We start from the raw sequence: 23,654 nt of genomic DNA, 5'->3' as shown, positions 1-23,654 counted from the left end.
GTTGCCCATGACAGCTTAAATCAGAAAGGCTGTTTTTTCTGAGGCTCATCATTTCTTTCATCAAGCAAGCAGTGACATGATTGTAAAATGGAACCCATCTTTTTGTTTATTTTTTTTGTGTGTTTAAATGGAGTGTTTCAGAATGAAAGTACTGTTTTGGAAGGTGATAACTTTCTTTTGGTCTAGGCTAACATAAATCAGTAACTCAAACATAAATGGCAGCATTAAAAACATTTCAGTGATATCACAGTTTGAGCGAAACAATTATAACTTGGATAGGTGTTACCACATAGCATCCTCTGAATTCTTGTGCAAAAGAGGAACACAGAAAGCTCCAAACTGACATCTTGCTTTGTGTAATTTGACTTCAGGGTAGCAAAGAGCTAAGTGAGCTGCCTCTGAAAGAGCTAAGAGACAGAACAGCAATGAAGCCATGGAGCTTCACAAATGTTAATTTACCTGGCCTTTTAAAGCTGTATTGTTCCAGAACCTGCATTTGCTCAGACAGAACTTGCCAGTTATCTCTGCAAACTGCAGTATAGACATACGAAGCTTGCTGAGGGAGAGCAAGTTTTCAGAAATACTTCCCCATTCATCGCAAGCATACAGCATGATCTTATAGCAGTGAATGGCAGCTGGATTAATACTGCTACTTTTCTGGATTGGGGCATGATATTTTTCAGGGTGTTTCAAGTGCAAAATGCAAACACTCTTCTTATCACAAATATTAAAACAGAAATAAAAACAGTGCCCCAGATCTATTTATTCCTTGCAAACAACCTGAAAAGAGAAGAATTTCTCAAAATAACAACAACAACAAAAAAAAGAGAGAGAGAGAGTGGAAGAAAGAATTCTACCTTCTGGTTTCCCAATGATGCCTAGATATTGCAGGGATCTAGTCTGAATAGTGTGTGGTCTTACAGTATATATGCCATATGTGGTGGACTCTTGAGTGAATTACAGCCGCGGTTTCAGCTTCAGTGCTGAAGTTTCTAGCCTTTGTGGTTTTAAGTCAGACCCTTTAATGTTACTTTAACAAATGTTACTTCAACATAGTCTTTTGTGGTTATGCAATTATATAGTTGGTAGCCACCAGCTAATGGGGAATGGAAGCTTCTAATATTTGAGATGTGAATCACAGTCACTTTATAGAACATCGGGGATACATATTTAATAAGCCATATAGAAAATGTCATCTGCCGTTGGCCAGATGACTGTTTTTCTTTTTTTTTTTTTTTCTTTTTTTTTTTTTTTTTTGTGTGTGTGTGTGTGTTTTGTTTTTGTGTTTTGTTTTTGTGTTTTTGTTTTTGTTTTTTAGATAAAATTCAGCTTTCTGTACTGTTCTCTCTGACATGAATTGGTTCCCCACTGCAGCAACATTGCTAAACAGAGGTCTGCACCCAGACTGATGTTTTAGAGATTACTTTGTTGCACGTTTATCAGCACCACATCATCTCATTTGGTGTCTGTTGATTTGTCAGCCCAGTGCAAAGTACCTTCCAGAAGTAAGCATGGCTCCTGCCCATGGTTTATGTACCACATGATGGAAGTTAAATAGTTTGCAAGACCTCTAATACAAAGATGAATTACACCAGAGATGAATATACTTTGTGCATTAATTTGCACAGTGAATGCAGTAGTCACCTTTCATAAGGAGAAATAATATGCTGAATACACAGAGTCTAACTGTAGACCTCAAGGTTGCATGTCAAGAAGACAGTAAATCTGGCATTAGGGCACTACAGCCACATCAAATGCCACAGCCATGTGACCCAAAGCACTGAACTAACTCTTCGAGTTCAATTACGTTAGTTTTCTGTTGAAGGGACAACTTTGCCATGGCAGACTATACACTAGCTCACGTATTGTCTGTCTGTACCACTCATAATTTTATGGCAGCTCTGCTGTCATCTGTCCTCCCACAACCAGAATAAAAACCCAGAGTTGTCATGGGCATCACTTTGTGTGCTCTGGCTGATGTGACATAAACACAATCATATGTTCCTGCCTGATTCAAATCAAATTTGGGCTGCTGGATGATGCTGGGTCACAGATCTATTATGACTGCTTTAGCTAAAAGACCCTCCATTATTTTCCAGCTACCATTCCCCTGCATTAGGGACTCTACCAGTACCCAGCAATGATGTATAGGAAATACGGTGGTGATGGTAGAGGTGTCACATAAACACTAGACAGATACATCACTGAGGACCCAGTTGCCACTAGAGACCTATTCTGTAGTGGCTCCTTGTGTACTGTCTCCATCAGTTTTGGCTCTTGCCATTCTCTCTTCTCCAAGGCAGAGTAAAGAAATGACAAGCAGTTTTACAGGCCAGAAGGAAACAGAGGAGACTAATGCATGAGGCTCAGCAGTCCCCTTACTCATCATATTCTTTCTAAAAAGAACTATGAAGTCTTTGTGGGCTGCTTTCATGTGGAGCCTTTCTTTACTCTGTGGACCAATGAGAAAAATGAGAAATAGAGGAGCTTAGAGCTGAAGCATCTTCTGCTTTCAGTTAGACAGTTGTACAACCCTGTTCTGGAGGATTCTTACCTAGTCAGCAGTGCAGTTCAACAGGAGGAGCACAGCACAGTGCTCCCTAAAGAAGTAGATTCATGTCTAGTACTTTAGCATTTTTCACAAAAACAGGCTTTTCTTGCACCACAACAATAGGACTTTTTTTTTTTTTTTTTTTTTTTTTTTTTTTTTTTTTCCCAGAAATCAAAAGGAAAAAGATGACCCTGACCTAGAAACTCCACTCAGACCTTTCACAAAGTTGTGAGGGAATCGGACCTTGAGTAGGACTATCTGTAAGCAGGAGCTGCAAAAATCCTCCTCTTCAAAACTAGTTACTCTTGTAACAATTTAGATGGATGGTTCTTTTTTGCATCTGCTTTTAAACTCCAAACTTGCCATGTTCTAATTTTTTGATTCTGTTTTTTAAAGAACATCGTCTTCCAAATAAGCTTGTAGACATACTGGTTAACTGTGGGCTTTGCTCTATGCTTTGCATTTCAATAATGATTGCTACAGTATATGCTTTAACTGCTCTGCTCCCTCTATAACTTGTACACAGTTATAGGTAGTGTTGTTGCCAAAGCCATCATGTGATTTATTGACTCTCCACTGGGACAAGGGGGAAAACAGATACAACTTTGTGATTTTATTATAAGGAGACTGGGTTAATATTTCTAGGTGAAGCAAGCTACTATACCGAGTTCAAACATCTGAAGAGGGAGGTTAAGAAATCCTGAGTGTGGGGTGTAAGGATTATTCTGTCCTGGGGCAGTGCAGACGTCGTCTGAGGCGGGGAGCAGGAGAAGAAAGGAGACATTGTGACCCAGTTCCAACACCTCCTGTGTATACAGACGGAAGTGCTTAGCCTGTAGAGGGACACGCGCGGGGGAAGAAATAGGAGAGAATTACAACATGGCACTTATATAAACAACACCCCAAATGATATAAAACATTAAAGAAAATTTGCACAACATCAAGCTCGGAATTTTTATAAAACATAAATATTTGGGGGGGGCTCTAAATGTGGGTTCATGTCACTACATAAAATAAAGATTTAAAGCTGCAACGTTCCACATTAAAACAACACACACAGGCACAACCCCCCTGAAAACAACATTTATGTTTCTTATTAGGCAGAAAATGATCACATGCCATGTGCTTTTCAAGATTATGATTGCATAATTATGTGAAAACATGAAAATGGATTCAATTAAAAACCTTTAAGATTCAATTTAGGGTTGGTTAAGAGAAATATGCAGCTCTCCCTCAACATAGCACTGAAAAGGTTTAACAAGTGCTGCAGCAGGAGAAAATGGCACACACAGGATTTGGCCTGAGGCTGCTGTATAGCTGCTGTGTGCAGCACTGCATTTTACTCTGGGTATCCAACAGTGTCACTGTCCATGATTCTGTTTACCCCCAATATAATAAAAATACCTAAGTAAATCTCTTGAAGCAAAAATTCAATTCAGTAACAAAGAAGTTTGGTCCTGATTGATCACAACATTTATAACTGTTTAACTGCAAGGTCACGTTTATGTCTATCCCTCATGCACAACAGATGAACTTAAATGCTTGGCTGAACCGCAGCCGAAGGAACAAACAAATTGCACATTGATTTCACTACTTTAGTCCCTAGCTTAAAAAAAAAAAAAAAAAAAAAAAAGATGCACAAAAGCTATAACATCCAAGAAAATACACTAGCATAGAGACCTGTACAGAGCCCTATTGAATTACTGACTGACCACAAGGCAGCACACCATCTGTCTTAATTTTGGATTTACTTGAATCTTGGCTCTTCTTAGGCTAGAAGGTGCAACACTGATGGATTCCTTTTTAAAAGTAAAGCCTGAACTTTTCAAAATCAAGAAATGTAGAACCAGATTCATTTATTTTAAGGCCACATCTTTCTAGCTGCACAAACAGATCTTGAAGTGAAATATAAAGATGATTTACTTCTACTGTAAGACCTCTTTACCCTTGTAGACCAAAATAAAATGGAATTCATGTAAACAAGAAACAAACTCCTTAGCTTATTTTTTCATGGATCTTTCACATCATAGATTATCCTCCCTGACTTCTTTATTTATTCACATATGCATTTCTTGTACCTAAATGTAAAGCCAGAAGCCAGATACCTCTCCTCACCCACAGCAATCTGGAAATCTGGAGCTATGTGTTTTAGAAGTCTTATGTTTATGTGTGTGTGAAAGAATTGCAAAGTGCTGTGTCTTCAGCAGGCCTCTCACCTTCAGCATTACATCCAAAAGAACAGTCAATTGCCATGCTTCACTACGAAAATACCTGTCTTTCTTTGGCAGCTGTGTGAAGGTGCTCACAGCTACTAGAGTTTCATGAGAAAATGCATATTTGCACCTGCCCAAAGTTACACAAATATACTAACAGATGCAAAAATAGAAGCTTTTTAAAATTAGTCTCTTAATCCTTATATGTTCAAATATCTGGGAAAATAACTGTTTACTTGAAGGTGTTTTTCTCCCTCAGCTGGAGTAATTGGATAGAAAGCTTCTCTGCTTTTCTTTTCTTGCAACTTTAACATTTAATTCCGACTTGAAAGTTACACTGTTTGTAGCTTATAGTTGTGTTCTTAAGAATCAGTTTTTAAAAGGGTGATAAATACCACAAAGAAAAATACCTGATGCAGAGGTAGATTGATCTGTTTAAGGAGAGCTTTCACTGCCATCTGGAGCTCATACAAGAACAATTGAGTAGGGCAGTCTGAAGTATGATCCATACTTTCCACAGATTCTGAGCCAGAAAGTGTTTGGATCCATTCCCACTCATCTCTGTATGTTGAGTTGAGTTAAAATTAGAAATATAACAAAAGTTCAGTGCACAAGCAGGAATTCAGTGTATGTGGAATCTGTTGATGGTTTAATCCTCATATAGCAAAACACTCTAAAATTGTGCAATCCCGATTGTTTGTGGTTAAAAATCTAAGTTAGAAAAGTTTTATTTTTCTAGCACATGTACATCAGGCTGAACATTCCTTTCTAACATCTGAAAGTTAAACTGCCTTTGAAATATTTCACTAAGACTTCTCACTCCAGGTTTTCTTTTCCACATATTTTATTCCATATCTACTATAATATTTTTAAAAACATGAATAGGAAATGACAACAGTGACAATTAGCAGGTTTAATTTCTGTGACAAACTCTCTTGTACTCACTGGAGCCAAAAAACTCCCTGGTTTTGTTTTGTTTTGCTTGACGTATGTCCATTCTAGACCTGATAAACATACGGATCATCTTTTTAAGACCAAATCCTTAATTCACCCTGCACTAGTCAATCTTGAAAGGCATCCAGCACTGAACGTTCAAGAAAAAAATTACAAGAAACCCCACTGCAAGATGAGTAATCTATGTGGAACAATCTGCTCCCAAATAAAGATCTGATCTTAAACTCAAGAGTCAGAGATTGTTATAAACCCTGAAACAGTAGGTTTCATATTCCTTCCAAAATTTTTGTTAGTATTAAGTTCTACATTCTGGATATCCTTGTGATCCATATAGATATCCAGTTCCTCTTTGAATCATGCAAAGTTCTCAGCTGGTTGCTGAAATGGTATGGGATTAAAAATATCCACAAAAAAAAAAAAAAAAAAAGCTGGGTGGGGGGGAGGCAAATAAAATGTGTTGCCCACTAAGCAGGGACTAGGCACTGGAAATACATACACATGCCCAATAGATAAGGGAAGCAGTGGACAAATGGAAAATGGCATTTCTGGTGCACAGTAGTTCAGTGGCTGACAGCATTTGTCTAAATAGGCTGTATGTTTGCTGTGTATTAGAGTGAGAAGCCAGATATTACACAAAAGAATACACTGAAGAATCACCAGCACCAATACCCCTTGGTCAGGGAAAATTAATTTCACTGAATTCACTGGAAGCTGAATCAGGGCTGCAGGCTATGATCTTCCCAAAAGACATATAGAAGATCATTACCACTGTGCAAAATGTGAGCAACCAAAAATACTGCCCTTAGAAACTAACAGGCTCATATGTATCTTTTCTGGACAGGCCTTCAGAATTACTGGAAACACACAGGTGCACCTGCTTAGTTCAGCACTGATCTCTATGGTACACACCTGAGCCAGAGTTTGCTGGCAGCTACAATTCTCCAATGGCAAAATTGCATTAGACTTAAATGTTCTCTCTCTAAATATGTGTGGGTAAATACGTGTATATTCACTTACTTGGAGACATTGCTGTTGTCTCGGATTTTGACATGACACAGGACATTAGGCAACTTCTGCAACACGAGAACTTTGATTTGATCCACAGAACTGCAGAGTTTAAGGTAACCCAAATACAAGCCAGGAGGAAGGCGTTGCTGACTTCGTTTGTGATAGGAAAGTATGTCCTGTTTTAAGGGAAACAGTCCTACATATAAATAACTTTTTTTTTTTTTTTTTTCCACATAAACGGAAGAGTTTGGGATCAAAGAGCAACAAATGCTTTTATAGCTGTCTTCTTGTTTCAACAGTGCTCCCAATTCACAAAGTATTTAAGCACATACTTAAGCGTATAAATAATCTCTGGTAGTTTGGATGCCCTTGGACAATTTCCTGCTCAAAACCATACACAGGTTCTTAAAGCTCTTTGAGGCACTAGCAGGCACTAAAAACTGAGACTTCAACCTTCTTCAACTGTTGGATTTAAACAAACAGTACCCACCTCTTCTCTCTTGTCTAACCATTTCACCAGTGAGCTGGGTCAGGGTACTGTTTCAGGAAAAGAAGCAGTTGTTTTTCAGCCAGGTCAGTTCCCTGGTTCACTTCTGGTTTGTAACTAGCACAGAAGGAGCAGAGTGCCATTGGGGAAAAGCTGTCTGCTGGGAAAGGTGGGACAGAGGGGCTGCATAAAGCAGTATTGTCACCGAAGAAACGCATGTAAAGTCACCACCTAAATCTCTTGAAAACCCGTTCTGTATCACCTGCTATCAACAGGAAGATCTCTGTAATTATAGGAGTTGGTGGTCTGCAAAGTTAAATTAATGGCTCTGTTTTGTGAAAAAATACCTTCATCAACAAATAGAGCTCAGAAAGAATTAATACTGATGGTGTATTTGCTGAAGGCAGGAGAAGTTTTTAAGGCTATGTATAGCAGTCCCCAAGAAGTACTTTAAAAAAAAATGATGTCTGCTGCCATCCTAGAAATGTGCGCCTCTGCAGTGGGTGAGGATTAAGACACCTGGCCATACGCCTTTACTCTTGGAACCATCAAATTATCTGCCAGTGCTATGCTTGGCTCTGACCAATGCAATTAGACCCTCATTTTCACAAGCACTTCATGAGCAAAATACCCATTCGATGATTAAACAAGTAATACAAGAAAGGGTGGGCATTAGATAGGAATGTGTAAACCATTAGGGGAACATTTTTTCCACTAGGATCTCTGTGGAAATCTGATCAGGCCTGTATTTTGGGTTTCCTAATATAAAACTTTTGCCCAGATTGACATTTTTCTACACCTTTAACACATTTTAATACAGAAAATCTAACATAGATCAGGTAAGTTTTATTGTCTTTTGGAAATTTTTTAACGTTCCTAAAACCTGGTAATGCATATTTTGATTGCCTGTCAGTTTCCGGTACCAAAAGCACAGTCTCTGCCCAAGAAGGTGCCTCAAACTCAAAAATTGACCACAGTAGTCATTGTCTAGCTGAGGTGAGAAAAGATGGGACTAAGACAATAATTTGCCTTGTAGTGTTTTGGGTAACTATGCCACTCAGCTGTAGAGAAAAGGGAGACCGGCTACAGACATTTTGTGACAAATAGGTTGCTGTTACCTACAGAAAACATATATTAGTCTTACTTTGAACTAAGAGTTTACAGATACCCTGATTCTTGAAGGGCTGAAAACCCACGGCTCTCAATGATGTTAACTGAACTGATAATGCTAAACACCCTCTAAGATCAATCCTTACCGTGGTATTGTTCTAAATGTGAAGTATGGGGGCGTGTTATATGGAAATTAAAGGAGAGTTATGGTCAGTAAAGAATTCTTTAGCAACTATACTAGGCTCCAAGGAACTCTGAACCCCACAGAACAAGTTTATTAAGTAGAACAGTAAGGTTTTAAACATAAATTTAGCGTTAAGGTTTGAATGGAAAAATCTTATGGAGTGTAGAAATTTTAAGCGTCTGTATAGGTGCTTAAGAACATCACAGAGAATTTTAAAGGTTTTTATATCCCTTGCTAAGGAATGCTATAGCATGGCTTCCCGAAACTGATAGAAACTGTACCATTCTCTGCTAGGACTTTGAAGTAATTTCTTTAGAATCTCATGGATATTTTACATATTAAGGATCTGATCCCAGCCCCCTTGGAAGTATTATAGGTCTTTACTTTCAATGGGAGCCTTGCCATTAGTTTTATTGGGCACTGGATTAAGGCCTAAAATTCTACAAGACTCTTCCAAAATCAGGGCTCTGGCACATGCTTTACAAAAGCAAATAACATACAGTAAGGGAAGCAAAGCACTACCTGGATTGTTATAAGCAAAATGTCTAACGCTGTTGGCTCCTCTGGAGTTGAAAGGGATTTCCTCTGGCTTTGTAGTTTGGATACCTGCATCCATTTACCATTAAAAAATGAATAAAGACTCTCCACTTCTCTTATAGTAACTAGCAGTATATTGCCATGTCGATCCTTGATGGGCTCATAAAAAACTCTGCCTAAGTTGTGAGTTCCCAGCAAATTCTAGAAAAGAAGAAAATTATAAAATGAAAGTTATTTATCACATATCAGGAGGGTGATATTTTTTGAAACTTCACTTTGTGCTCACTGATGTCAGACCTGTTGACTTCATTAGAAACTAGGCACAGTGTTTCTTAAACCCTTGCCCAACGGTCACATCATTCAGTGGCAAAAGGAAAAGTTTTTCCCTAGGTTGCGTTAGTGGATTGAATTATGGATCTTCCAGTGTCTTTGGTCCAGTAGTGTTTAGTCTAGCACTTGATGGAGAACATTAAATAGACTATTATGACCCGATAGCTTTGTAAAAGGACACACTGCAAAGTAATTCACCAACACTTCCCCTTTGTGCCTACTTATGTAAAGGTGAAGGATGCAGTTTTCAAAAGCACTCTGTTGGTCTAGTGTTGATTCCTTTGGTATCACTGAAGCCCTTCTGGTTTGAGCTTACTGAAGAGCTAGATGCATGCTCAAATGAGAGATGCAGAGCATATCAAAGATACAAAATTATTCTTCTATGCCTTCATCATTCATTTTAGAGACTTCAAATGTTTTCTGGTAGGGTCATTAACTATCTCCATCTCCATTTTCTGCTCTCTTTTTAAAAAATATTTTCAGCAACAAAAGCAAGAGGCACTCATGTCTGCATTGAACATAAATAATTCTGGAGCTGAACTGTGGGGTGTGTTTGTGAAGGAACACAAAAGAATTTGAAGAGACACGGACTCTTTTTCTCTTATTTCAGATACCAAGAATGTGCTAGACAAACCAGCAGAATCTAACAAACTACCAAGGCAAAGCTCTCCAGGAAAATATGTGAGGATTAAAGAAAAGTAATTTTAAAAGACTCCACATAAAATACATATTTTGGTCAAAATCCCTTTCCTCACACTGTAAGGCATCTGCTTATAGGTGCAAACACACTCAGTCCAGTGACCAGCCACTGAAGAGATTCCCAGATGTCTTAAAGAAAAATGCCTAACATTTAAAATATGCTCATTACTTCAGGACTTTTCAAGAGATCTACAGTAAGCTGGATAGGGATGGGGGTTGTTTAAAATGAGAACTTGAATTCACAATGTAGCACACTGTACATTTAGAGAAGTGCTGTAACTTTATGACATTGTAAACTGATAGATTATCCTGAATTTATTTATCAGTACTTAGCAGACAATATTTACTTATAAACTTAATAGTTAAATTATTTATAACCTCTAGGTTATAACACAGTGGGGCACAGTGACTGCCCTTTATGCAGCATAACTTAGGTACTTTAGCTTTATGCATCCCTCTCCAGAGCACACTGTTGATGTCTATATACCACATCCTCTTTTTCTTAACTGCCTGTTGAGGTTAGCCTCCGTAGCTGAGTAACACTGGGTGGTTTGGCTATACACTTTGTATTAATTCATGTGTCCACAGATGGGAGGAATCATTGCAGGCACTTGTTTAGCCATATAGTCGTGATGTTAATTTAATTACTGCAATATAAGATTGTGCCTAGATGGAGGCAAATAGATCTTTGCTGTCACTGATGACTACATTCTGAATGACAGTCCAGGAAAAAGAATGGGGACACCTACTCATATACTAAAAAAGTTTTGTGTCTGCTTAGCTTGGCATCCCATCGTTTGTGTTTTGCTTGCTTAGTTGTCTAGTGGTAACAGCAGGCAAAATTACAGTCCCTGTTGTCTCTGAATCCACTGATCTAGTCCCTTAGCAGCTGTATTATCACTGATCTTTTCCATTCTGTCCTAAATTCCTGTGGAGTCAGACTGTTAACTGCCTCAATAAAATGTATTCAACCACATAAACTTTATCGAGATCCTTCCATTGGTGGATCCCATTAGGCCACACACTGTTAAAGGCTGGCAGGTCAGTGACAATCCCTGTGTTCATCAGGGAACCAAACTAACAGAACAAACAATAAGGACAGTAAATTTGCCACAAATTCAACAGAGCAATATACCACATGGACACATTTGCTGTATCTCTGTGCTTCAAGCTCTGCTCTTAACATCTCCGGCAGCAAATAATAATGCAAAGTACTAGGAACCTTGGTTATCTCGAAGTGCAGTCTGTGCATACTAACAATGCTCTGTTACAGGCAACCTACACAGAGGGAATGAAACTGAGCTAACCAAAGGAGTCTGTGCTACCTAGGCTGAGCTAACCACACCAGAGGGACCTTTCAGCAGGTATAGTTAAAACTGTCTCCAGTGAGGGCTCAAAGGACTGACAAGCAGCTGCTGCTTAACACAGGTGGTCCTTCAATAAAGGTACAGCAGGCTGGCATTCCATGTATTTCGGGATACTTTGGGGAAATCAATCAAGACAGGTGGTTGCCCAGGAAGGCTACTCTCCTGTACAGCTTGCTTTGCCAAAAGATGTAAAACAAACCCCACACGGATATTCTTAATAATGGCCACAAAGTATCTGGCTCTCAGAGCTGCTATAAAATCTAGCTTATTGCATCGACTGGCAATAAGAAGAGGGATGGCTGCATGGCTGACTCATGAGTCAAGCAATATGAAGATCTGCATTAATTCCATGACTGTACCACAGAGTTTTCTGGGCAGCTTTGGTGACTTCATTCAAACAAAAGGTAGTAGAGTGAGGTCTGGATATACTTTTTCTGTAGGAATTATACCCACATCTTTTTGAAAATGTATTTTACTACATCAGTAAATACTTCTAGAATCATAGAATGGTTTGGGTTGGTAAGGACCTTAAAGATCATCTAATTCCAGCCCCCCAGCCATGGGCAGGGACACCTCCCACTAGACCGGATTGCTCAAAGCCCCATCCAACCTGGCCTTAAACACTTCCAGGGAGAGTGCATCCACAGCTTCTCTGGGCAACCTGTTCTAGTGCCTCTCAGCCTGTCTTCAGAGCACAGGTATTCCAGCCCCTTGATCACTCACATTGTGTCAGTATCACAGGTACATCTCAGATTCATTCATACTGAATGACCAACCACAACAGCAGAGACATGGTCAAACAGTGTTGCTCTGGCCTAGAAGCTGTTTTCAAGTAACTTGTAAGCCACAGATGAATCCAGAGTCATGTTCTGGCAACTTCAGTCTACTTGTCCTTCATTTGGGGTCAGAAGCTACCTGCTGTTATAGTTGTCCATATAGCACAAGGGAGTGCTAAATCTTACTGAGAGTTTAAATGCTTCACAAATATATTAATAATTAATAATTAATAGGCTTTCTAAGAGGTTTCTGAGCAGTGAATATTAAGACTGTAACCTGTGAACTCCCAATCTGCAAACCCACAGCATTATCTGGGGTTGTTATTTACTGGTTCATATCTGTTTCTTCCTCTGCTGCTATTGTTTCTCTCCTGTCTTTTTCCTACTATTTACTTCTAATGTAACTGCTTCCAGCTGGCAAGACAGACTAAGTAGCTCACTTCACTGTAGATAATAACACTGTTCCAAAGAATAGGCCAATGCGGAGTGGTGAACCAAAGGACAGCTGGCAGTACTTTCCCTTAGAGATCAGAAAGTCACTAAGTTAATAGCTGGAAATATGCAATGAAACCAACCTGTAGCTGTGCTGCTGCAGAAAGCATCTTCTGCCTGGCTTGAAGTGTTGTTGATGAGGACACGGATATAGACATATTCTGCCTCAGCCATCTGATGTCATCCCACATACAAGACAACTGCAAAAATATGTCTAGTTCAGTCAGTTTTTGTTCTCAGCATTTACAAAAGCAGAAATGAAACTAAAAGCATTTTGGACTTAGAAAAATCAGTGGATATTGTTCATTTTGAGTTCTTGTGGGTAGCAAGGAGTTGCCTAGATAAATAGGAAACAGACACAGAAGTCATTCTGTAAACATCATGCACCAATTTCAATAGCCTTTTAGACTACTGTTTAAAATTGATTTACTGTTCTTTAGAAAATTAAAAATAGTGTGAATGTATCTTGAATGATGGTATAACCGTAATACCTACTTAAAACCTCTAGTTACTTTTTTTGGGTTCTTTCTCTAAATGTTCATAAAAGTTTTGTGTTCCTAGTTTGCAATCATTGATGTAGGATCATGCATTTATAAGTTAATTGTGCTACTGTGAGTGACCCTATCAGAATTTAACCCATATAAAGGGTATGTGAAAATTACATTTTGACATGAGTGAAAGGTAAAACACTTAATCTATTAGCTTTTCAATGTGATCAGAATGATCAGCTAAGGTTTATGCATGGCTAGCAACAAAATTGTAGAAACAAAATACAAAATTAGGCTCCCATTACCTTTGTGAACCACAGGAAATCCTGCATAATTGAACTACTGTGAGAGTCATCAATTTCCACAATTGGGATTTGATCTTCATTGGTTACTAATAAATTGTCTTTGTAAAAAAATATAACAGATAAGTAGAGTCCCCTAAAGAAACAAACAAAAAAATATTGTCAAACAGCTTTTGTGTCTATTGATATCCATGCCAAATTTTAGCCAATGAATCATAGAGCTTAAGTTCTGAGGTGGCAAATCAAATCATCTGGTCTTAACTTTTGTGTTATATAGATCATGCAACTTCAACCAGTGAATTCTGAAAAATATTTGGGAAGCTTATCACTTCAGATGATGTACAACTACAAGAATTTAAGGAATTATGAATCTCTGCAAGCCAGTGACATCAATTTTAGTAAGAGTTTTGCCAGAGTAAACAGTACCCAATGGGGATAGGGGTGGAGGTGGGGGGGAGGGGGGTGTTATGCTTTCTAGAAATCAAAAAATTTACCAAAGCTTTATCATTAATGGGCTTAGGTTTGCTCTCATTACTTGTGAAGTAACTCAATGGAAATCAGGAGGGTTATTACGGATTTACCTTAGTGTAATTGAGTGTAATTTGGCCAGCATATCTGCAAAACTGTTTATAGAGATCATTCCTTTCAATATTTACCCTTGCAATTAGTTGCATACATTAAGTAGTTGCCTTAGGGAGTTTAAAATCTCTGGAGAGCTCTTCTGAAAGAATCAAACTCTTATCAAAATACAAAGAAGAAAAAGCAAACTGAATGCTCCTGGCAATGAAAAAAGAAATAATCCAGTCTAAAAAACCCCTTCAATTGCTAAAACTATCAAGGCAGAGATTTGGGTCACACTGGGCTGCAAACCTAGCTAAAAATGTTACAGAACTCTCAATATGTTGTTTGTGGCCAGTGAGATAGTAGTATCCATTAGAACATGTTGTCTGAGCTCTGCATTTTATATTATGAATGAAATAAATTCCATGGTTTCCTTATTGAGCATCAACAGATGCAGTACTTTGATAATACCTCAGTAACTGCAGTGTTGTGTTTGCACACAATATTTCACTCTGGTGAGCTCAAATCCATTTCCAGTAGTAACAATGAAAGATTGCTAATGATTTCAGTGGAACTGGAGCATTATTTTCCGATCAGATGCATGTCTCACACATATATAATTTTATCAGGTTTATTTGGATCGACAGTTGTTTCATTGGGAGTAGAATCTGCTTACATCCATTTTTAAGGTGCTGTTCACTATTGCATAAAAGCAGCAACTGCTAGATAAAACTCAGAATGTTTGGGAGATACAATGAATGACAAACCGTTTCAGAGTCTTCACAAATTTGTTCGATGAATGAAACAGGTGCTTCAGGCTCCTAGAGACTGATTGCTTGCGACCAGCATTCTGTAATTTGGAACTTTCTGGAATGAAAAATAAAAATAAAAAAACTAAATCCAGCTCTTACATTTCAGTTAATAACACATAAAGAACCTTTGTCTCTAGAACCACAATACTAATACTAATCAGTTGGTTTATTCCTTTCAACAGACAACATTTAGGAACATGCTCATATACAACTTTTTATTTTTTTTTTATTATTATTTTTTTCTTGTAGTTTCATCCCCTTAACAATATTGCACATCAATTGATTTTCTTAATCGCAGCAAATTCAGACTTTGTAAAATTGTTTTTTTTGTTCCTAGGACAATTATAGCTTAAACCAGTACCACATACTCTTAGTGTTCAGGATGGATATGGATTTTACAAGTGGTCTCAAAAACACAGGAGAATCAAACCATCAGTCAGCATTTTAGGGTAATGTAATTCCTCAACATATGTCCATGAGGCCTGCTTTGTGTCTACAAGGATCTCTGGACTAGCTCTCACAACAGAAGAAGAGACTCAAAATATAAATAATTGCCCAATTATCTTAAAAACAAACAAACAAAAAAACCCTAAGTTTTGTTTATATATCGCATAATTTTTTATTTTCATGAATTTCACTTAATGTATGTCCTTCTCTGATACAGGGATTTCCTTCTCTGATACTCTCTGCTGGAGTTTTCTTTTAAGCCAAAGAAAAATCTTCCAGTGGAACTGAAACTGAAACTCTTAAGCTCTATGAAACAGCTGTGACCACCTGTATACCTGCAAGTGGTTTTTAGAAGGTATGCCAATAGATGGCAGTCAGCAACATGCACTGTACAATAATATTAGTATTGTCAGAAGGCGTTGTCTACATATGGCTTGTAAAAGGAATGGGTGCTTAAAACTTTTTTATTTTTTTTTTATTATATATATATATATATATATAAATTACGTCTTCAGTCTTCCAATATCTGACTGTTTTCTCTTTTTTTGGAGGAAGTACAGATACCCATCCAGACTGAATCACCAAACATATCAAGGGAGAACCCTCTCCAGTAGGGAAAAATATAACTCATGAAAGATCTTAGAAGACAACTATTTGTTGAAAGCTGATAATCAGTCTGCCTAGGTGTGTTCAGAGTAATATATTTCCCACATACCTCCAGTGCGAAATAGGAGGTGTCTATCTGTGTCTCCCTAGCAAGTTCTAAGTTTGAACGTTTAAAGAACATCTAAATTTGTTCTTGTCAAATCCCATCTGTGGAAGCACTCAGCATATTTTTAAGTGATGAATAAATTTGCACCATAATTTGCACATTGAAAACCACAAAAAGAAGACACATTGTTAGCATAATTACCACTCTGCTGAACAGCAAGTACAAAGAGAGCAAGGTTCTATTGGGGTGAAATAATACAACTCAGATGTATGAGACATATTAGATCATCAAATCCATTGTCTTTCCACTGCAAACTTGGTCTCCATGGCATATTCTACAATGCAATGTTCATTTTAGTTTAAATAGACTCATTCTAATCTATGGCTGCTCCTTTGATGCAACTGATCTTTGTTTTCTTTGTCTTTTTGAAAAAAATACTTTGTTTTTCTATCCTTATCTCCTCAGATCATTTTTATTTTACTCTGAGCTTTCTTCAATATATCACAGTAATGTAAACCAAACGTTATATGAAAGCTCTTATCTTACTGTTTCCTTCTCCCACAGTTAAGACCAATTTAGGAATATAAATTTCATCCTAATTATGCAATTTTCTCCTATGTTAGCAATGGATGCAATGGAAGAGGAAATTGCTAAAAGCAAAGCAACATAATTCTGTATTGAACACCTAGAGACTGGAGCATTACAGCGAGAGGGCACATTGCAAGTGAAATATATGTTAGTGGGCTATTCAGTGGTTTGGGTTTGGTCCACAGCTTCTTCAAAGCCAACAGCAAAAGACGTAATACAAAACTAGATGGAGACTGTAAATTCTTCTACATTGCTGTTTGCTTTTGTTTTACAGTACGGTATGTCTAGGAGCCAAAAAACATGGAGCTGAGATTAGAGGATACTTTGGATCTATAGGAAATGAAACTTTTAACAGTCTGTTATTTAATTAACTAATAAATAACAGAGTATCCTTTCTACAGCAGCACCAGTGACAACAAAATAAGTCAATACTAATAAATGATACGGTAGAGCTGTGAGCTCTTTTAATAGAAGCAAACATATATTGGCCAAGATTAGAGAAGTTCCAGTGAATATATTTAGATCAGAAGCTTTCACACTGGACAATTAACTATATTTACCGTCTTGGGTAGGATTTATAAATATTTCTTTGCCATTCACTTAAATACAACAGATACTTAAAAGCAACCTAAGTTGATTGTGGAGGAATAAGAACAAAGTTGCATGCTCAGCCTGCTAGCATGCATCTGCTCTAGAGGAATGTCTGTTATGCCGTGCCATTTCTCCGAGAAGGAAGATCATCTGGAATTCTTTGTCCTATCTCTAGACAAACGGGTGCCTCTCCTCAAGTGGGGCAGATGTGAAGTAAATGGAATTACCTCAGTGCAAAATTATCTGGGAAGAAATCTTAGCCCCACAGATCAGACAGCCTGTGGAACAGCTAAAGATCATTAATGGTAACACTGAATAATGAAGTAAATTAGCACAAGAGGAGCTAGATCCCACTGAAATCCTAGCAGAGGGCACACAATGGGATTTAGAGTTTTTACTAACAGTGCAAGTTTATGAAAACACATCCAATAACTGGAAACTTCCAGAAAAACAAAACAAAACAAAACAAAAAAAACACTCAATGTAAAGCCACATAATTTTAGCAGTGCAGACAACTGACATTGGGATAATATGCACAGAGGCATAATTCCATGCAGAAGTTAAAGTCATACATAGCAGGCAGACACCTCAATAGCTTAAGACAATCAGAGATTCCATATTAGCTCACCTCAAGAAGGAATGTCTTTCAAAGAAAATTCTGTATCTCATGAAGAAGCTATAGGCGTGACAGTCATAGTACTGAGTGGTGCATTTTGGAGTATAAAGTCATGTTCAACAGCTGAAATTTTAACTTCTTAAATTGCCTATCTGACCTTCTTAGTCCATGGCCAGGTTCTTCAGACTGGTTTTGTATATTCTCATAGAAAAATAAAATCTAAACTTTTAAAATGTGTCGTGGAATCAGAGATCCTTCTTTTTGTTAAATGCAATGAAAATAGGCTCTCTGATTGTGAATCAAGTTATGATTAGAAAAAAATATTTCACTTCTGACTTCTCTAGTAAAATACATTTCAACCAAATTACAGAAAGAAAATATCTGGTAAGCATTTTACTGAAGAGTTGGGTTCTTTTCTTAATGAAGCATCACACAATTGCTTAATCCACTCAGAACTGTTTAGAAAGAATGATCTACAAGCAAAAAATACTTAAAAAATACATTTGAAGTGTTGCCAGGACATACAATTGTAGTAATTCAGTTATGATAGTCTGTAGTGTGGTATTATGAAGACAAATGGATGACTGTTGTTTGTAATCATCAGGGTTTTCCAGAAGATTAAACATATGAAAGCAAAGCTTCCTAAGTAATTCCCTAGGAGATTTCATCATATCACAGAGCAGGTTCAAAAGCAACAGCTGATCTAATTCCAAAAGCTCTTAAACTCACTGTACATTCCAATGTATTCTTCCTGGTATTTTTGTAAGCTTGTTTTCTTTAGTCCCTGAAATGCAAAGCATAGGGGAAAATGCAGGCTTCAGTGCAAAGCCTGAATGAACAGACCTGAGCAAGAGATGTGTGGAATCCGGGCGATTTAACCCTCCCAGATCACGCTGGAGCACTAACACACAACGTTTTTCATGTAGCTCTTGCATTCTAAGGCTTTTACCTATGTTATCCAAATAATCTTAGACCTTCTAGACGGACTATTCTCTCCACTTTTTTCACCTCCTTTGCACTCCTCCTCCACTTTCGTTCAGCCAGCCTGAGCACCATGCATGTGATATCCTGCCGAGGAATCACTTAATGGAAAGCCAAGGTGCCAAGGTTTTAGTTTTGAATCTGTCTCTGTCTCCACTTAGCTTTAATTCACTGCAAATCAGTGGCTGTAAGCGGATTCAAGGATACTCTTCAAACAATTTCCAGCTATTTATTGACATCTCTAAAACAAATGAGGAAAACAGAGGTTACAATATGCAGTTTCTCAGAGGAGTGTGGTAAAGTGAAGCATGGTAAAAACTGATTAAATGTATAAAAAGCATATCCATGCTGATTTCTGTCCATGACAGTCGAAACAGGCTTCTGTATTATATTAAATGAAAAACTTTATGGGAGCTTTTCAGTCACACACAATAGCTTATCTCAGATCCTTGATCAGATTTCTCAGATTTCACTGACTGACAAATAACAGAATCAAATTTCAGAGTCAAAGTGATGTCATAATTCTTACTTTTTCTGCATTTTTTTTTGTCTTGATTCTTTTGCAAATTACTGAAATACAACAGATTGACATTAGTTGTATATTTAAGGTAAGATCCAAAGGCTCTCCTATTATGTTACAAACCTGATTTATCCAAAATATACTACTGTATAATGTTAACATTACAAGCAATTATGAGATTTTTATTTGGTTGGAGGCAAGGGTGTTGCTCAAGCTGACTCCACAGTGTAGTACTGCCATATGTAATTTCCCACATCCTCTTTCTGACATGCAAGAAAATGTTCTGAGCTAAACAGATTTTCTATATTGTTGTTATTTATTATTTAAGGAAAAGGAGTTAGGAAATCAGTAACAGAATTGTCTGTGCTTTGCTTTGAGACTGGAGTTAATTTCTGGAGCAGTGGTATTTTATAAGAACCAGGCACTGGTGTCAAATTCTTAAAAGAAGGGATTTTCTGCATGTTGTTTATAACTGCTTCTTTTCTGGGCTGGAATGTCAGTAAAACAATTTATACTAAGAATATTCTCAGATGTTCCATCACTTATTCTCTGTTGACTAGGAAGGTGGCCTGAAAGACCTGAGATATGTGCTAACTTCAGAAGGGAAAAACTGTACCATGGAAAAAGACTTCTTTAATAGCATGAAAAAGCTATGTAAGAGATAGAAAACATTATTTTATTTTCACTACCAAGGCCACCTGCAAGTGATAATGCTTGCATGGATTTTAATTAGAGAAACAACATTTTCTTGCAATATCTCCTTTCCCTTTCCAAGCAACATAGCTGAATAGTTTAAGTTGCTATGGTTACAATGGGTTGTGGCAGACTGTGGATTGTCATGATTGTGGCATATTTGCACATAAAGAACAAAGGCCGCATCTTTCCAATTCAGCCACATGATTTTAGCCCTAAGTATTTCTGTGATTTTAAATCAATTGATGCAGCTTGAAATAACAGTCATACTACGTGGAGAAAAATGAAAACTTCATGGTAGTTCAACTTTTCAGTTTAAAATAAGTTCCTTTGCAATGAGGGATTATTCCAGTTAGAAGTTTATTTTAAGAAAATAAATAGCACTTTTCAACAACCCATATAGAACAGGAGTTTTTATATATTCTTTAAAAAGAATGCCAAGCTGTTGCCTTGGCTCTTGAACTATTAAAGGCACAGTCTGTTTCTCATGAATGAAGAGCAAAGAGCTGGCTGCGATTCGAGCTCTCTCCCAGTTTTGATCCATTCTATTTGAAAATGTAGCAATCTTATCTTCCCAGTGCATTGTGCAACTATTTTTCATTATAGATTGGCATCACATCCAGTAGAGTACTTAGTGTCTTCCATTCGGAGGCAGCCAAGTCCCTCTTTTGATCCAAACCAGTTGCTAAATGTCTAAAGTATTTCTTTATATGAAAAAAATAAAAGAAAGATCCTTGAAGCATTTTAGGCGAATCCTGTGTGAAACTGATTTGTAGGAATAAACAAATCAATAGGTGCGTAGGGTAGAGAGGGAGAAAGGGTGTGTCTTTGCTTGTGCACATTCTAGCTTTCAGATGTTTTCATCCAACTAATTTCAAGGGTTAAGAGCAAGATAGTACACTAAAGTGATTCCAGATGGGCCAATATTAATATCTTTCTTTTCCTGATGAATGAGAAGGTATGACCTAGTTAGAAAACTGCTAAAATTACAGGCGCCACAGAGGCTTCAGCTGGTGCCCTACCACATAGATATTTATCCTTACCTCTGCAATTATAATGCTGATGAGCTGCTCGAACCTGCTGAAGGAGACGTTCCAGGGCCTCAGTGTGTCCCCTGTGCCGAGGTTCTCTTCCACTGCAGTCTTTCCAGTCTATTGAACAAAGGAAATAAACAGAAATGAAACACAAAGGAGCAGGAGAAGGTTTTAAAATATTTTCTTGCCTCTGATATTTCTGGGCTTTATGGGATTCATCTGGGCATACAGGAAAAAATGGCACTTATTTTTAAGTCTGCTGTTGTTACTTATACAATAAGCTTCCTTTGCCTTGTGCCAGCTAGGTAATTAATCATAATGATTATTAACAAAGAGCTCACAATCAGCTTCCAGTAGCTCCTGTAGTGACTGACTAGACAATAGCTATTTCTCTTCAGTACATAAATGGCCTCTGCTGCTTTAGTGTCAGAGCTGCTCTCAGCCTGTACCATCCTGATCCTCTCACTATCTCCCTAAGATCACACTACTGCTCCTTCTGCATTTTGTTGAGGCACCAGGAGGCTAAATGACTCTGCTGCAGTTATACAGGGAACCTCTTGCAGATTGAACATCTGCCTACATCTTGAGTTAGCTCCGTGGCCACAGAAACACACTCGGAGAAAAAGAATTTCTGAAAATCCACACCCAGCAAAGAGACCTGAATGAACAGATCCTGCCCTGGAGCCTACAGTCTGCTCAGCACTGCACTCAAGAGGCCAGAAGCTGTGGTTTCTGTCCCACATCCCCTGAACCTACAAAAGTATTTGTTTTACCGTTATATGTCTTCTAGCTATAATCTCAATCTTGAGAGAAAAAGCAGACAATCCTTTCACAAACTGGAGGATGAAACTGTGGCTATCGGAGAAGAGTTTTTTTATTATTATTATTCCAGATTTGGCTATTTTTATACTTTAATTTTAATAAAAAAATATTACACTACAGTTTCCTGACTCATAATAATGGTGGATCAGGGTATTAAGAAATTATCCACATAACCAAGAGTATAATTTTCTCCCACTATTGTAGCACATTTTTGTTTGCAAACAGAATTTTTCTTTAGCATTGATTTGGATTTATTCTGGGGTAAACAAGAGCAAAATTGCAGTGTAATGGGACAATGGTGCTGCAACAGCCTTGTTTATCCAACCCTCTCCATTACCACCATTGAGGCTAGGTACAGCTTGCTTTATTTTCTCACATTAGCATGCAAGGTTATTAAATTGTTACATTAGCCTAATAAAAACAAGTGCTAATGCAATAAAATGAAAACTCCCACTTTACTGCACTAATCAATACAAGGGAAACTATAATATGCTGAGCCAGTTCAGCAAGGAACACTAAGCCTGGAAAAGTGACTAACAATAGAATGTGATTATAGCAGATTAAAAACTACAAACGAAAATTGATAGTCCTAATGGAATCTGAGAAGAACTGCCATGAGTTTGAAACAGAAAAAAAGGCTTTTGGGTGTCTGGAACATATCAAAATGTGTATCTAGAGTATTTTACATACTACATGCATCCCACAGCTCCACCAACTTCAGAACTGAAATCTATAACAATGGTTTAATGGATAGGATCTATAATGCTACAAGACAGAAGTCAAAATATTATATGTCCAAGTATTTTGGTTCTACCAGTTTTAATTTAAGTTTTGATCCATTTATGTGCTGACAAAAGAAGTTCCATAAAGCCGAACTCTCTAGAAAAAAGAAATGAAAGTCAAAATATTGCTTTTTTTTTTTTTTTTTTTTTGGTAATGTTGGTAATGTTAGTGGCTAGAGGACAATGTTCTGTTGAAGGACTGGAGAAGAATAAAAGATAAGAAATATGAATTAACACATATGATATTGGGGGGGGGGAGGGAGAAGTGAAAGGAGTTCAGTTGTATTTATTTATTTATTTCACTTCTAAATGACATGCTAACTAAATCATGAATTCCAGCATATTTGTTTTTTTTTTTTTCTTTTCTTTGAAGAGCCAGAAATTCTGATGAAAGCAACATGAATGATCAAACTGGGAGTGCGAATAAGCTCAACCTACTTGAAGGAGAAGCATATGCAGGAGTAGATTTGCGTGGAGGTCCCCATCCTTTCATGTTGTATGCTGAAACATGAACATAATACCTCTGACCCTGCAAATGGAAATAACTGGAGTCAAAACTTGCATTCGACTCAAAATGTTGGCTGTAATAAGTAGAGAGCAGTCCCTCCCCAGGTTTCTTTCTTTGAAAATCTCTTAAGTAACTTTCAAGGGTGTCAACTGATGCACCATGACAGACTGAAGAACAGCACAAAGATTTCAGGGCAGGTGATTTGCAGAGGGTTAACAGAACACATTGATTCCAATTGACAAATTGGAATCTCTTCTACCGCAGCAGAGTCCTGGGAACAATTACTCCAAGAATAAGGAAGTCCCATTTCTCCTTCTTGCTACAAGCACAGCAGCTGAAGAAGCTTCATCTGGCTGCCACTGAAATCAGTCAGACCTTTATCACTTACCTTGATGTGTAAACCTAGGCCAATGGAAAGTGCTTCTGAAAGTTTAGGTTTCATTTACAGATGTTATATACTCTGGAGATTATAGACAAACGCACCGTAAG

The 23,654-nt window shown here is 37.6% G+C and overlaps 1 protein-coding gene and 1 long non-coding RNA gene across 2 annotated transcripts in view; one reads left to right on the top strand and one right to left on the bottom strand.

Annotated features, from left to right (window-relative positions):
• ANKFN1 (ankyrin repeat and fibronectin type III domain containing 1) overlaps window positions 1-23,654 on the bottom strand; it is a 126,833-nt gene that overhangs the window by 13,460 nt on the left and 89,719 nt on the right. The window contains exons 10-18 of the mRNA XM_035342578.1: window positions 23,096-23,186; window positions 21,063-21,170; window positions 14,827-14,926; window positions 13,502-13,634; window positions 12,792-12,908; window positions 9,030-9,245; window positions 6,736-6,902; window positions 5,175-5,325; window positions 3,216-3,384 (exon numbers count right to left, since the gene is read on the bottom strand). Of these exons, the coding sequence (XP_035198469.1) occupies window positions 3,216-3,384; window positions 5,175-5,325; window positions 6,736-6,902; window positions 9,030-9,245; window positions 12,792-12,908; window positions 13,502-13,634; window positions 14,827-14,926; window positions 21,063-21,170; window positions 23,096-23,186 (1,252 nt within the window). The remainder of the gene's footprint in view (window positions 1-3,215; window positions 3,385-5,174; window positions 5,326-6,735; window positions 6,903-9,029; window positions 9,246-12,791; window positions 12,909-13,501; window positions 13,635-14,826; window positions 14,927-21,062; window positions 21,171-23,095; window positions 23,187-23,654) is intronic.
• On the top strand, window positions 869-7,675 carry LOC118175923. Its single transcript, XR_004755198.1, has 3 exons — window positions 869-1,216; window positions 6,308-6,310; window positions 7,660-7,675. It is a non-coding gene; the product is annotated as an uncharacterized LOC118175923 (long non-coding RNA).

This window comes from Oxyura jamaicensis, chromosome 18 (genome assembly GCF_011077185.1).
Source record: "Oxyura jamaicensis isolate SHBP4307 breed ruddy duck chromosome 18, BPBGC_Ojam_1.0, whole genome shotgun sequence".
In the NCBI taxonomy this organism is placed as follows: Eukaryota; Metazoa; Chordata; class Aves; order Anseriformes; family Anatidae; genus Oxyura; species Oxyura jamaicensis.
The sequence above is the reverse complement of the archived record's forward strand: the minus strand, read 5'-3'. Positions and strand labels throughout refer to the sequence as shown.